A 16,411-nucleotide genomic window follows, 5' to 3' on the forward strand; every position below is an offset into this window, starting at 1 on the left:
GCGAGGGCTATGGACTATTATCTTTGCAGTACAATGTCATAGTATCCAATGGTATGACATCTAAGTCTGCAACTATCAAAAACCAGAATGTATCTTGCACATCTATAGCATATTCAGCTTCCACTGGTTGATTATTTGAAACCCTTTCAATAAATCAAACCAATATAACTTAAGAATACATGCTGATATAGACATTCTACCATCAGCATTAGCGTATCCTCCCACTCTTAGCTCTAACCTTTATTCAAAGATGAGGAATAATCTCTTTGTGCTTCTCAAGTACTTAGGAATATTTTCACAGCAATCCAATGCTCCCAGCCTGGATTCGACTAATATCTGCTCGTGACTTTCACAGCAAGATATACTAAGTCAAGTACATAGCATGGCATATACCTATGCCCAAGAGGATAATGGATCCCTCTTGAAGGTTTCAATGCTGAACCCTTTCAGCACCTCTTCTATGTACTTATCTGTGAAAATCAAACATTCTTTTAGGATCTATCTTTATAGACCTTTTATTTTCAGAATGTTTGATCTAGATCTTTGAAAAAAAATTTATATGTAACCACATCATAACCAATGTCAGCATGGGACCCTCCCACTGATCTTCATGTAACTACATGATTCCTTATATCATATCGTTGTAGATTTTGGGATCATCCCTATGTTCCAATCTCCCTTGAGAAATATTTTCTTGAATCCTTTGTAAGAATACCAAGTACATTTCTAAAGGATATGAGATCCTACTAGATCTACGAGGTGAAGGAAGTACTACATATACTGGTTCATCTTAAATAAGTTGTACAGATCCTGTGACTCATTATTTTTAAGAGATTTCTTTTTGATTTCATTCTCCCATTGTTTCCAAGAAAATAGTATGATTGCTCACAATCACATTGTGAACCACTGGAAAGAGAAAGTGATATCTCCGACACTTTTGGGATACCCTATAAACGAGTTCTTACAGACCTTTTCTTTAATTTGTCCACCATATCATATCTCATATGGTGCGATGAAACCAACTTTAGAGAAAACCTAATTTAAATTTCAGAAATTAAATCTTGTTCCTAAAGAAACAATAATTGAGCTTGTGATATTCATGATGGACTGGACCATATCTCATATAGTGCCATCGCTTCTCACAGATACACCATTGAGCTGAGGTGTATAAGGAGAATTCCATCATGACATTATGTCATTTTCTTTAGATAATCGATAAATTTTTTATTTGATATTGCATTTTCGATCTGATCGAAGTATTTTTAAAAATTTTTTGATTTATCTTTTCTACTTCATATCTGAATTTTTTGAACCATTCAAAGTCTTTCAGATTTGTGTCTCACATATATACCTATACCATGACTGTTCATTGGTAAAGGTGATGAAGTAGTAATAACCTTCTAGTCTGGCTCATCAAATGGATCATACACATTATATGTGTACTAAGATAAGTATCTCAGTGGTCTTAGTCTTTTAATCCATAAAGGACAGCTTGATCATTAATCCTCAAAGAGATGATTCACAGACTAGATATGACTTAACAGTCAATGAGTCCAAAAGTCTATTTTCTCTAGTCGGTAAATCATTTCTTCTCGTACATGACCTAGCTAAAGGAACCATCTATATACTTTAGGTTATTTGGTTTTGGATCTCTTAAACCAATGGCATTCACTGTTTTGCTTAAATAATTTTTCAAATGCATTACTATACAAATGATCAAGAACCAAATCCAAACGGTAATCTCCGAGATTAGGTGCCTACGACCTAGTGCAACTTTGCACCATTGTCAACTTAAAAAAGTCACTTCACCTTACCTTGGTCCTCTTCCTTCCTTAGACCTTATGTTAAAATGCGTAATATGCACTAGAGTCTAATAAAAAAGAGAAAACCGTAAGATTAATTTTGAGCAATTTGACATACTTTCCAAAAGCGTGTCAATATTTTTTTAAGTTCTCCAGGTATGTACCTCTGAACTTTTCAAGTCCCTTAGTTACCAGCATATCGACCAATTCAGTTAAGGTGCTATAATATTTATTCATATAATAGTTTCATAAACTATCCATATGAATCAGAAATTACATGATCAAATTTATTAGTAATTTCTTATGCATGGTCATGTCGAGCTTTTCAAGCTCTTCAATGTCCTTGATCATCGATCATGGACAAACTGTCCATTACGCATCTTATGCATTATGCGACTTTGATCATCTCATAATTATTGCAGATGAATCAACATGTCATTGGCAGTCTACATGTCCTTATGCATATATTGGATCTCATCCATCGACTATGGAATCTAATTATAGCATCTAACCTAATTGTCAATGTCCAACCATTTGTCAAGTATAGCTTGTTGACTATGGATTGGACAAGCTGATGACATTAGGTTAACCTGATCAAGAACATGACTTAATTTCTAAAAGCTAAGAACTATTCTTAGATTTATGAGCCAGAATATGTAATTGATTTCAGTTAAGTGGTTAATATCTAGGATTCGAGCTAGAGGGTTGGAAGCTGAAAATTAATCATAGAGAGTAATGTTTTAATTAGATGATTGTACTTGTAATAATTTGTTCTAGAGACTTTAAAAACAAACAAAAGACTCACTAATTTTTCGAGTCTCTCACATTTCTCGGTGGAGAAACGGAAACCCTAACACGATAATAGGTTCTAGTGGGTGCTACGGTCCCATCGATGTACAGCACCTCACCTAACATTATTGGTGACACGTATATCAATGCGTGGACAACTCTTTGTCCAGATGCTTCTCCAAGCATGTTGCAGCGACTTTGTCTCTAAGTCTTGTGGCCTCACCTAACAGTTATTGGCACATTCCTTAGTTAAGTCCGACCCACCATTCATCACGAGTACAAAGCCATCATTGGATTCCTCACCTAACAGTTATTGAGCCCAACTCTATCTTTACCTCAGAGCATTGATGCAATAGAGTAGTTGTGTCTTTCCGATGCAACCGAACCACTGTAACCAGCCGAGAATGATCAACGTCGGAAAAGGCACCCACATCTCTACAATGATGGAAGACCAGTAGACTTAATATTCAGTAAGGAGATTTGGATTCATGTCTCTTCTAATTAGTCACATACATCTGATGTAATGACTAATCTGATTTAGGTCAGCACATTTCATGTCTGACCAATCTAGTTGGCATGGGTGAACTCGGATCAACAAGTAACATAATACAAAATATATCTCTCCAAGATGGTCAGGTAAGTAAAGATGAGTGGGGATCTCCCCGTTGCTTTCCTTAGACACCAATGAATTGATCAGTCAGACAACGGAACCAATTAAATAACCACCATCTAATACTTGCCTTAGACATCAAATTGATTGATTAGAATTAATTAGGTTAACCTATAGATCCAGACTCGAACCGTTGAGCCAAATTCAATCTTGACTTAATCAATTCACATCACATATGAATCAATTTGACCAACTACAACTAAATTTCAATTTTGAGCTCCTTTGACCTAATCCCAATTAATTCTTGATTAGGTTCGATCAACTGCTCAAAATCAGAACGGGTTCTAACCTGATCTAATCAATGACCCTAGTTGTAGTTTAGTCTCTAAACCTAATTTGTTCAGCCCATACCCGAAAGTCCATGTTTTATGTATTGAAATTTAGATATTAAATTCGTAATTTCAGATCTTATAATTTCAAATCTTAATTTTTAATTAAGTGCATTATATACATGGATTTGAGTTTAGATCTCGAAATATTTTTTAATCTAAACCATTTATATTTGTATCTCATATAATATCGCTGTTTGTAGAATTGAGTCGATTCATCCTGGTATATGAATCAACTTGTCACAGTGAGTCGGCACACACCGAGACAAACATAAACCTATAGACCTAGCCTACACAATTAAGTCGGCTCATCAGCAAATGAGCTGATCTATCAGGATCTTGAGTCGACTCTAACAAAAATCAGTCAACCCACCAAGCACTCGAGTCGACCCAATCGAGAATTGAGTTGGCTCCATAGGTATACCAGTCATAGTTTCATGTCCTCATGCAAACAAGCCTAGGGTTTTGGATCTAGAGTTTTGTAGAAATTAAGTTTTAGATCAGTTGTCAAACAATATATCAAATATAATATTTTACGATATAAAACACATAAAAATATATACATAATCTGATTTAAATTAAAATATATCACACATACAATTTTCTGTTCACTGTTCATCTTCATAAGAAACATCACAGTCGGCACCCTTACACGTCATAAGAGAGAACCCATCGAATGGGCAAGAGAGGGACTTTGATCTCTTCATCATCTTATGACCGGACGGCCATGGTGACTATCCTAATTTGATTACTAAGCTACTAAGAATTTAATCAACATATCACATATGTAATCAATTAAAAAATCATATCAAAACATCTTTCACATGTCAAACATATGAACCATAACTTTGAATCTATGCATGTAAGAAAATTTCAGCAACCATATTAGATCCAAATTACACCATAATTAAAATTTTCAGATCTAAAACCAATTTCAGATCTGAATAACTCATGATTTATTTCAGATTTGAAATGATTTCCAATCCAAAATAAACATGTAATCACATTACAACATGCACAAAAATCAGATCTAACTTTAATCGTTGTTCTATATCGTTCTAGGACAACCGTTCAGTATAACAGGGGTTATGTTCGGGCAACCTTATTTCAGAATAATGTGATCATCTTATTAACCTTCAGATCTAATTTCTATAAATCAGATATCAGATCTGAGGAGGTTTCATGTTCATATCAGAACCTATGCTCTGATACCACTGTTAGAATACGCTACGGTTTCGTACGTGTAGTTCAAAATTTTTTCTAGACATCTACGCAGCGAAAATAAATGAATTAAAATAATTTTAATTTATTCACGTACCAGATCAGATCTGAAAATCGTAGTAAAGATCTTGATACGAACATGTATCCACAATCTGATATCTGAAATAGAAAAACAAACTGTTAGAAAAATAAAATGGAGATCGAATTTCCATACCTCGGATCCTGCGAATGTCTCGAATTCTATCGTAGCCGCACACGCACCTAGCCTCTGCTGGTATTCACAAGGAGCCGCCTGATCGGAGCACCAAGATCACCAATGTGTTAGCACCTTGCAGATCTCGCTCCTCATCCATGGATCTTGATCTCTTCTTTTAGATCTTGAAGAAGCAGATCGCTGCACGAACTCTTTCGTACAGATCCGACGGGATCTGAATCAGATCACCATGAAGAGAAGAAGAATCCTTCTTCTTCTCTCTCTTTTTCTCTCTTAGACATGATCTCTATCAGATCTGGGCATGGACGTGGAGAAGGAAGGAAGAGGCGTTGGGGAGGAGAGAAAGATGTAAGAAAGAAGCCTCTCGCATCTAACGCACGCCACCTCCCTTCACGCTCCTCTTTTAAGTTTTTGTTGCACCACATCTCAAATCCCACGCACAACTCCTTAACGCCTAAGAGATCTCATCTCTTTTAATCTAAGGCGTTAAAAAACAAATCAAAGGATAGATGTGCGTTGAGATAAGGGAAGAAAGGAGAGATGTCTCACGCCAACAATTAGCGCACGTCCTCTTTCTCTAATTTTTTTGTCGCATAAAAAAATGCTTCCACGCCCCAATCTAAGAGATTTCTATCCTATTTTGAATCAAATTCAAATAGAAAAAAATTTGAATGAAAAAGACTTCTAGATTAGGCGGGGCGCCAACTATTGGCGCCCCCTCTTCTTTCACGCACGTGAAGAAAAAAGGACGAGAAAAATAACACCCCACTTCTCCTTTTGGCATGATTTCTGGAGAGAGTCTCAGAGAACTTGGGCTCTCCGAGTTATGGTTCATCTGGTTCAAATAGAGCCTCAATCGGATTCAAATCGAGTCCGAAATGAGCCGAATTCGAAAAGACTGTCAAGCCTGATCCAATCAGGCTTGAAATTCAAATCTGATTTGGATAATTGAACTCAATTAATATTAAATTAAATTAATTAATTAAATTAAATCTGATTTAAATTAATTAGGATTTAATTCATAATTTAATCAGCCTCAAAAAAATTGCAACACTTGCAATTAAGTCTCTGCGCTAACAATTAGCAGCTACCAAAACTGTAACGCTTACAAATTAGCAGTTTTTAAAATTCAAACTATCAATCCAATTGATAATTCAAATATAATCCAAGCCATTGATCAGGTTATACTCATTTTGTGTGTGATCTCTCAGGTTCTATTCTGTCTGGTAGTACGACATATCGTGATCTCCATCACAGTATCATCGAAACTCTTTTCGATGGGCTGAAACGATTTCAACTTACCTCAACAAAGATCATTGATCCGAAAATGATCTTAGTGAGTTCTCACGATCCATCAGTGACGTCTAGCAATATGTAGTGGCAACCCAACAGAACGGAAAAGTAAACCCCTAGGTGCAGTTATGTGTGATACAATCCTCTATTGAGAGTCCTGACTTGACAGAGGTCATGGAGAACTCGTCAACTTCCATCGTCAGTCATATGCTAGATTGGCTCGACTCGAGTTCATTTGTGAATCTCGTGAAATTTCTTTTTCAGTATTCACACTTACTCTGATCAGAGATTTTCTGAATTCAGTCTTACGAATCACATAGGACTTCTCCTTTTCTATCAAGGTCGATAGATTTCATCTAGGTGTATTCTACTCCAAACAGCGAATCTGAATCTACATAACCAACATACACAGCAAGGACCCATATGGCTAGGACCAAGGGAACGTGCAGTCAAACTATGTAGCCTCGCTGCGAATAGCCAACACACCGCAGGTCAAAGGACCAGTCACACCACTGCAGCATTGAGAAAATCACTGATGAGTGAGTAGACATCCAAGTGATTTCTCATGTTGTTCACGTTCAATGTAAGTTGTTCTCTAACAACCACCTGCACTCTCACCCCAGTGTCTCTACACCGCAGACTCGAGACTCATCTGCCCTAAAGGGAGGTAATCCATGCACCGATCTCGAATGGATTGATCACTGTCTTCTGTGACAATCCTTCAATCGGGAGTATTTAGAAATTAACCACTAATGATGTATGTCTCAAATTCTCAACACCTTGAGAATATACAAAATCATCTTTATTAATTTCTAGGACAAATCATGGACACATAAACATGATTGGTTATTAAGACTGTCCAATAAGTATAAAACATGCCCTAGAGAAAAGTATGTGTCAGTCAAGATTGGCTTCTAGGGCACACATCCAACAGTATCTGCTTTAGTAAATCCATTTTACTCCTTTTCCCTTTCATCTGTATTGATAAGTTTGTCTACCAACTCAACCAAATCTTTATATTTGTAAAATTAGTTAATTACCTGACTTGAATATTTTTGATAATTTAAATGTTTCACATGAGATTACAGAAAGGGTTCAAGTGCCACTAGCATAGGGTGTGTTGGCTTCTGGCCATCATGACATGTGTACCATGTTGTGCCAAGAAGAAAGATCATTTTATAATTAAACATACTTTCAATTAAATGAGGAGGATTAAATGGTGAGGTTCTGGCGGTGCAAGTATTGGTACCGACCCGGCATGATACGTGCTTGTCGGCATGGACTGGCAGGGTTTGGCACAATTTGTTGATTACAAGCTTAAATGGTCATGTCATCGATTTGTAACTTTACCTGTGAGTTTTTCTTTTTTTGAGATGAGTAGCTCTATTCGCACAAAAACTATTCTTACTTATTCAGATCATTTCACCATTCTGGACATTATAGGATGTGCCAGAGAAATCAGTGGTTCTTGTATGTAATGTTCCATTACCATGAAGTCTTTCAAGGATATTCTTTGCTCCTCTAATGGAGAAAGATTTACCTTTTTTTTATGCTCATTACTGATTAATATTCTGTAAGTCCAACATATTACAAGATGTGGTCATTCTTAGTTTTCGTAGTCTTATCAACTAGTAAACCTAGAGGGCAGGCCTTGATGTAACAGTAAGGTAGCTCCATTATAGCCTGGGTGTCACAGGCTTGAAACACGGAAACAGCTTCTCTAATTTAGGGGTACGGGTGCAAATGAGTCTACATGCTCGTGAGCTACTCGAGCTCGACTTGATTTGATTATATCGAGCTTGAGTAGATTAAATAATTTTTCGATTTGAGTCCGAGCAGCAAGATACTCGGTTCGAAAGCATGCGAGCCTACTCAAGCTTATATACATGTTGAATAATATTATTTTTATTTATAATATATATATATATATATTATTGGTAGGCTATAGATGAATTTTGAGCTCGAGTATGGTTTGGTTGATATTCAAGTCGAGTCAAGTTGATCTCGAGTTTCGTCTATTTTTCATTTAGTCGAGCTCGAGCTTGGGATACTAAAGCTTGGTCAATCTTGAGCTAAGTTTCGAGTCCGAATATTTAGGGTTGAGTTAAGCTCAAGTTTCCAGCTACTCGACTTGGCTCAAGATTGATTGCATCCCTATTTAAGGGGAAAGGCTGCATACATTTAACCCTCCACAAAACCTGAAATAGTGGGAGCCTTGTGCACTAGGATGCCCTTTTTACGCTTGCCACTAGCCTAGGTGTCTCTGATAATTTAATAGCTAGCAGTGCTTTATAAACCTGCAACAACGTTTCCAATTAATTCCCTTTATCAGGCTGTCTTGTTCTTGATTATATGTTTTGGGAACACTAATGATATTTTCTTTCTGATTATATAGAGTTTGAGATTAAAAATCAACGTGTAATTTAGTTAAAATATATTTTTTAATGTATGAAACCTCTGTTCAGGTTGCTGTGTTTTATTTCCATGATCAGTTTACAATTTTAAAGGGAATTGGGCTTCTCACGATTATGGTTGGTGTGAGTTTATTCAACTGGTACAAGTAAGTAAGAACTTTCTTAGTGGAAATTTGTGGCTTCTATCTTTTTCGTTTTTCCTTTTGTTGCTTGTTTAGAAAGGTGGCTTTTATTTTCTTAATGCTTAGCCATTGTAACGTTAGTGGCGAAATTTCTTGTATCCAGTGAAAGAATTGGTGACATAACCTGCATTTATCTCAATATAGGCCGTGAAGCAACCAGTCAAAAGTTGTGCACCTGTCCTTTATGTTCTTTATGTGGCTGATTTCATAAAAAGCCTGCATCTCACATTATAAAATGCATATTCAAATTCTTCTTCATCTCAATTCAAGTCCTGTATTATTATGCTATATTCCTGATAGAAAAATGAATGCACACTGTGCATAATCCATATTGGATCTGTTATTAATTTCTTTTGCATATGAACTTGATGTTTTGATAATTTGAAACCACCAAAGGCATCGACATAAGTGCCCATTTAAGGTGATGTGCAAATTAGTTCTTCTGAGTGAGCTTTGGCATTCATCACCATCGACTGCATCTTTCCTCAAAAAAATATAACTTAACCTGCCTCTAACACATTCATTACAATTTAATCTTCCTAAGACAAAAGCTTTCTTTTTCTCAATTTGTTTATATCCATGTTGTCTCTTTGATGATTTCTTATCTCTTTAATACTTTTTCTATCCTCTTTTAGGTCTATGCTCATTGTAAGATCTTAACTATGTTAGTGGGACTTTTCCTAATGATCTAACAATCAAGAAACTCACTGTGTTATGAGTTGCAGTATTCCTTATAACCTGTAGTAAAGCTTGACTCCTAGAAGTTTAGTCTGTGTTACTCATGTCTGACTTCCACCAAATTCACATACATACCAACATAGGTTTTTCTCACTCAGCAATTCTCCAAATTCAAGAATTTTTAAAATTAATGCACTAAAAGTCAAAATTCAGAGATTATCTGTTTTTATTATCATATTTTAGCTTTATGCTTGCTTTATAATAGAAAGAATATTATGAAAGATGCCTATGACTACCTTTGATCCATACACATCTTCTGCAAGGGCAACAAACCTGAAGACTGGTTGGTTAGCAGGACATGGAAGATGGAACTACTAGTAGGAAGTAGGAACTATTACTAGGACAAGTTTTGACTGGAATTCAGACTTTGCTACTCAACTTATGGACTTAGATAAGGTTGATATTTTCAGTTGTTCTTATCTCAGATTTATTTAAGGCTTTGCCTTACTCTGAATCAGAAAAAGAAACAAGACAAAACATGGATTCAGCTTCTCTAGTTTCCATATCTGAAGATTTATTCTGCAACCATGGCAATGCATCCTTTTGGTTTCACCCTAGTTAAAGCATTCTAGATCTTATGAGACATGAGGGGAAGTGATAAAAAAACACAATCAATTGCAGCATTTTAGAAAATTCACTACAGAGCAGATTCATAACCTTGCCAAACATATCGGAACTACACCCACCCACAATTGAATAGAATCCTCTTTGCAAGAATGCAGGGTCTCATATATGATGTGCAAATGCTAGCATGATATTTAATTTTTTATATGAAAATAATTATCCTCATTTGGTTTTAAGAGGTAATTTCGGTCAGCAACTTAGATAATTGAATAAGTGGCTGGATTAAAGAATAAGCACTGAGGAAGGACATTTTGCAATATACTTTATTATGTGAAAAATGTCTAAAAGGGAAGAGAACCCACTCAGAAGCAGCATAGCATCAACATGTACTGGGATGGTCAAATGATATGATCAGTTGTGCTGGGGAAATTATTATTTTGTGCCTACAAGTCCTTTCAAATTGTACATGAAAGAAGATGTTTTGCAGTCTATTATTTTTACATTTTTTTTTTCAATATATTGTTACTGATGTCCTTTTTAGAAGGTTATACTAAACATATAAAGCTTGTCATTGAGACCTCTGATCTCTTACACAATTTTGATAAATCTTTCTAGTGAATCTTGGTTCTGCATAGATGAATGGGTTATTCCAAGCCGATGAGCAATCCTCAAACTTCAGTGAAAAAACTGAACTTCATATTTGCATATCTGTGATAATATAATCAAAAAAAAAAAAAAAGAGTAAACAGAAGCTGGCAATTCACATGGTTGCGGAAAACCTGTGAACCAAGTTTTATGTTATTCTGTAGGTTAATAAGCTTCTATTGGTTCAATGTTTTTTAATTGCATGGGTTTGTGAACTAACAAAAGATGGCTATTTCATCCATAAACCATTATTTTTCTGATTTTTCTCTTGACATGATGATCAGTCTAGCTCGCTGCCGTCTGCATCAGTTAGGAGATTTCACACTCACATAAATGAATTTGTTCGGCATTGTGGAACTGTCAAATGCGTTTTCTTAAACTTGGCTGTGAATTGATGATCTATTACTTTTGCATTTCAAAGAAATATAATCATGAAAAGTGATAAAGTAATAAATATCAACTAACTGAAGAGTAGATCCTGCTGTTAAAATGAACATAACAGTGGATCTATAGATCAGAAAGAAGCATCATGCCTTTTACAAGTACATGACACACAATATGCATGTTAAGTGTTCTGACAATAATTTCTCTCATAAAATCTTATTTACATGTGAACTCATCAAATCAGGATTTACAAAATCTGATTTCTTTTGTCTTATTTGATGAATTACTGAAAAAAAAAAAAAGAAAATCCTAAGAAAAAGAGACAAGCTGGAAAGAGTTCCGTGAAGTCCAATAATTTATTGGGACCCTCTGAAAAAAGCTGCATGACAAACATTGTTCAGATCAAAAAAGCTGTGATCATTTGTTGTGGCAACATTCGGCGTTACACAAAATCGAATGGTCTAGTAAGTCCTTTCATCCTAGACAGTAAATCAGTAAAAATGGCCAAATATGTATTACATATTTAATAAGTAAGTCATGTGGTAAGTTGCCGATTGATTGGATTTTTGGATATCCCAATGCTAGATGGTATTCTGAAAAGTGGCAAACAAGATTTAGAGTACTACTACCGTGTCTGTGGCTCTGGGCTGGTCATAGGTTGACACAATCCATACCATGATGCACAGAGCCATGTCAGACACGCCCAGCTATGTGCCCAAGTTGTGTTGGGAACAAATTAGTGCAAATTAGTGGTACTCAATTATGGAGGGTGTTCAAAAGCTATCAAAAGTTCAAACAAGAATTAAACTACTATTCCGGGTCCATGCTGGTGACAAGGTTTTGGTATCATACATAGTGTGCCATGACAAGCTGGGTTGGTCCAAATGCCATGTCGGTCACAGTAACAAGATTCTGTTAGTGATGGAAAATTCTGGAATTATTCTTGATTTTTCCTTTGCTTAATTACTCTTCTGAAACAAATCAATTCAGAAATGTTCAACCGTTCATGAATTATACATAAATGCTACAATTTATTTATAACTAATTTAGAAATATTTACATGCTGCAAACATTAATTTTATGTATTGTTGCTAATGGTGGTGTCTTTGCCTTTTTTGTTTCCAGTTACCCCTCGCATACTTATTTTTAAGTAAATAGGTATATAAATCTTTTAGAAAGCTTAAATTTTATACTTTTGTTGTTTATTTCCTGATGTTTAGTACCGGATTTTTTTTTGCAAACTCCTAAGTCTTTGCCCTTAGCTGAATAATTCCTGATCACTGAACTTGTACTATGGTGTTGGCCGTGTGCCTAGCCATTAGCCAAGGCCTATTGAGAATAGTAGTGGGTCTGCGATGGTTCATCAGTCCATGCTGGTCCATACTGAACCGGCACAAACCAATACAACCAGCATGGAGTGATACACATGATACAGGAATCCATATCACTGTGTTGTGCCTGTATCTTGCTGGCATATGTAGTATATACCAGCAGAACAGGATGCTTAATGCATGAATTCAAATTCCATGAATCAGATTCAAGGCTGTAAATATCTGGAACAAAATTATAGTACTAGCAGACAAGAGAACAGTTCCTCCAACATGTAAATATCCCAAAAACCATGAAACTCATGGTTAGTCCATTTTGTCCTTCTATAGCATCATAGCTGACATGTATTCACTGTACCTTCATAGCTTAGGCAAAGTTTAAATTAGAGAGATTGGGGTCTATTTTGGGCTCTTTGTAGTGTAACAAATCCAAATCTTTTTCATGTTCCACTTGTTTAATCTTTGTGGTAAATAAAATCATGAAGAATTTGCATGATGTTGTCACTGAGTTCATAGATGGTACATTAATCCCATGCAGCAGTCACAAAACTCAAATTTGTACATAGGCCTTGCATGTACCAGTAACTAAGGTGCCAATTGAACAGTAACTTGACCATGCTTATTTTTTTATAGCAACTTTTGTTCACTATTGTCTTAATATATATCTGTCTTATGCCTTTTATGAACATGCTTCATCAACATCAGATATGAAAAACTGAAGAAAGGCCAGCCAAATGATCATGAAGATATGGTGTCACCCACTTCCAATGGAGCTGCAAAATATGTTATCATTGATGAAATGGATTTTCAAGATGATGATACTTGAGTCTACCCATTATATGCAACATGTTTTATTACTATCTGGTAGGATCCCTTTGCCAATCTTCTTCATAATCAGCGAAGCGAAAACTTGGAATATATTCATTGCGACCATTTCCCTTCATAATCTCTTTTATTGTTCTATTTTCTTTCTTGGGCTGGTAGCTTTTTCTGATTTATCAAAACATCTGCATTCATATTGCTTTTCTTGTACTTCATGTAACAGCATATTTGAATATTACCTGTAATTCTTTGTGCTAAACACAAGCACACACACGCACACTTTTTTCTAGTTTGTTAAAGAAGTTCTGGCTCCTTGTTGGTTATGGATCTAAATCAAACATCTCAAGCTGCTACTATTATAATATGCTGGAGGAAGTGAAATAAAAGTAGCAAACATTTTTTTTTCTATTCATAATGCATGTGTACTGTTCTTTGATAACCAGTTTCTGAGAATGGCTAAAAGATGATGATGATAAAATGCTCTTAAGATGCTATCTTACATCAACATACAACAAACCAAATACCTATCCTGTCTTATCCTTTCTTAGAAGTCCTGGTGGTTATGAATAGAAAAAAAAATCTAACCAAAATTGAGCTGTGGCTTTGGTAAAAACCTGAAATTTGAGAAATGTGACCACCTCAAGTTGAATAGATTTTCCAAACCTCTGCACTGGACCTGGTCTGAGTCTGCAGTAAGATTGGGGTTTGCTGGCTCATTAACATTATTTGGTTATGAATTACATTCTATAAAGAAGCTACTAGTTAGTGTTAACAGCCTATTGCATCATTCAAATAGACATTTGAAACAAGGCTACAACATTTAGCCTAATGTTGTTTTCCTTGGTTTTGAGATTCTTCCTGGGGATAAAATGGGAAAGATGAACAAAGCTTGTATCACAGGCTTTTCAAGACCTTTTACTATTCTTTCCAGAGACAGTTTCCCAACTCTCAAGTCACATGCATACATGCATGCTTACATAAGATGCAGGGATAGAGGATGCATCTCTTTTAGATGTTTGCCCATAATAGGCTGATGATGGAACTGAATTTTTTGACAAGGTGAATAAGGGATTAGACAATATGAGCCAATTTGGACTGTTATTTTCATGAGAATATAAAAAATCATGTTAGAATATATATGCAAAGTCGATATCAATGCACTGATTCCCTCAAAAAAAGAAAATCTACTGATTCAGTTGGACCAATTCAGTTCAATGAATTGTTTTGCAGACCTGAAATAAGCTAACATGCCCATCTAATTCAAACAGATATTGACTTGGAAAACTTGACTAATCTGAATTCTCTATTTGGCTGGAAATGACTTGTACTAGATGGTGTTAATTAAATAGATCAGAAATCTTGATGGCCTTGCACTTCATCAATTGGCTGTGGAGCTTCCTCATGATGTCGAACTATCATTACATATTTGTTTTTTGTCATTGGCATCTCCAACAATTTAAGTAGCTTACCTGTGCCAAATCTTTGCTTTGAAAGGGTAGGCAAGATATGTCTTTTTTTTTTTTTTTTTTTTTGTGGTAAGATATGTTTTTTAAAACTAGTTTAAAAGGCCTGAATGGAAGTTTTATCTACAAAAACTTCAAGCTTGTTCTACTTATCCCCAGAAATTCAGTTTGATAATAAAATGTCTAATGATGATGGATGCAGGAAGATCAATGCCCTTCCAAATTCTTTACAATTTTTTGGCCTGGAATATTGTCGTTTGGCTCACTCGGATGGCTTGCATCATAGTCGGTTTTCTTCTAGATGCTCAACTTCATGAATGTAAATAGCTCCGGAGTACTGCTGTTCACTTCACATGCAACCTTTACATCCACCATAGCATACCGTGAGCTTTATCCCTCTCCTTCAAATTAAAGATTTAACATTGAGATCTGATCCTTATTTCAGATTCCCTGTACAATTGTAGCGCAAGCAACAGAAAGCCAAAGGTTCAGAAGATGTTAGACTATTGATCCCAGCAAAGGTGTTCATTAAAATCTGTATGGTGTTCTTTCGAGTTTTGGATATTGCAACCATTTCCGAGAACTATTTTTTTCTACCATTCATTCAATTTATTTGCTATTCTCCAAGTCCTCTTGGCCCACAATTTTGACTGTACGCACAAATGATGTAAAAGATCATATAATTCCATATCGGACTTGCTTCTTTAAGCAATCATATCCTACTGGAATTTGTCTGCCTCGGAAGTAGGCTTTTTGTCCCGTTGTAACATGTAACACTTTCTCACAAATCCGAAGTCTCTCTTCACAGAAACACTGGGAAACAAGAGAGTTGCGGTGAAGGGGTTGTATGTTTTTAGTTGGGAGAGAGAAATCTCCATCAAGTTTGGAATCACTAATATCTTTCAGCACATCAATTTGGTAAGAATGGTAGGGTTCTCTTGGGAGAGATCACGTTGGTTTTTAGTCTACGAGCATAAATGCAATGGGTCACTAGAGAAGTGGATCTTCTACAAAGCTAAAGATGTTGTTCTTGATTGGCAAACAAGATGCAAGAGTGTCACTGATGTAGACTGTTGGGCAAAAATTGCCTATTGAGATATCATGCCATAGTCCCCTTAGATGACAAGTTTAATGCAAAGGTCTCTGATTTTGGGCTTCCTGAGCTGATTCAAGGACCAAAGCAATGTGATAACTAGAACGAGGGAGACACCTTGATATTTAGCAACTGAGAGTTTGACATCAAAAATTACTAGAAGGTGGATGTCTATATCTCATGGTCATGGAAATTGTGTGCGGAAGAAAGAACTTGGGCCATTCTGAAATCTGAAGACATTCATCTAATTAGTCTATTGCAAGCAAAGTCTACCAAAAAAGAGTCTATTGCAAGCAAAGATCAAATCAAATCAATTACTAGATCTAGTCAACAACTGTCGCAATGACTTGGAGTTGCATGAAGTGGTTGTTCAAATAATGAAACTTGCAATGTGGTGTCTACAGAATAATAGCAACAAAAGGCCTTCAATGTCGATGGTACTGAAGGTTCTTGAAGGTGC

General features: G+C 35.8%; 1 protein-coding gene across 8 annotated transcripts in view; it reads left to right on the forward strand.

Annotated features, from left to right (window-relative positions):
* LOC105040592 (probable sugar phosphate/phosphate translocator At1g06470) overlaps nt 1-15,573 on the forward strand; it is a 33,245-nt gene extending 17,672 nt beyond the window's left edge. The window contains exons 10-13 of one of the 8 annotated variants that reach the window (XR_831187.4): nt 8,784-8,878; nt 13,279-13,437; nt 15,061-15,241; nt 15,323-15,573. Coding sequence is in view for 3 of the 8 variants with exons in the window: in XM_010917182.4 (XP_010915484.1) it covers nt 8,784-8,878; nt 13,279-13,399 (216 nt within the window). In the remaining 5 variants the exon portion in view is untranslated. Of the gene's footprint in view, nt 1-8,783; nt 8,879-13,278; nt 13,438-15,060 lie in introns of those variants that run through there. The other 7 variants (XR_831188.4, XM_019849644.3, XM_010917182.4 and 4 more) reach the window with 7 other exon arrangements.
* The last annotated feature ends 838 nt before the right edge of the window (nt 15,574-16,411 follow it).

Source organism: Elaeis guineensis, chromosome 3, assembly GCF_000442705.2.
Source record: "Elaeis guineensis isolate ETL-2024a chromosome 3, EG11, whole genome shotgun sequence".
In the NCBI taxonomy this organism is placed as follows: Eukaryota; Viridiplantae; Streptophyta; class Magnoliopsida; order Arecales; family Arecaceae; genus Elaeis; species Elaeis guineensis.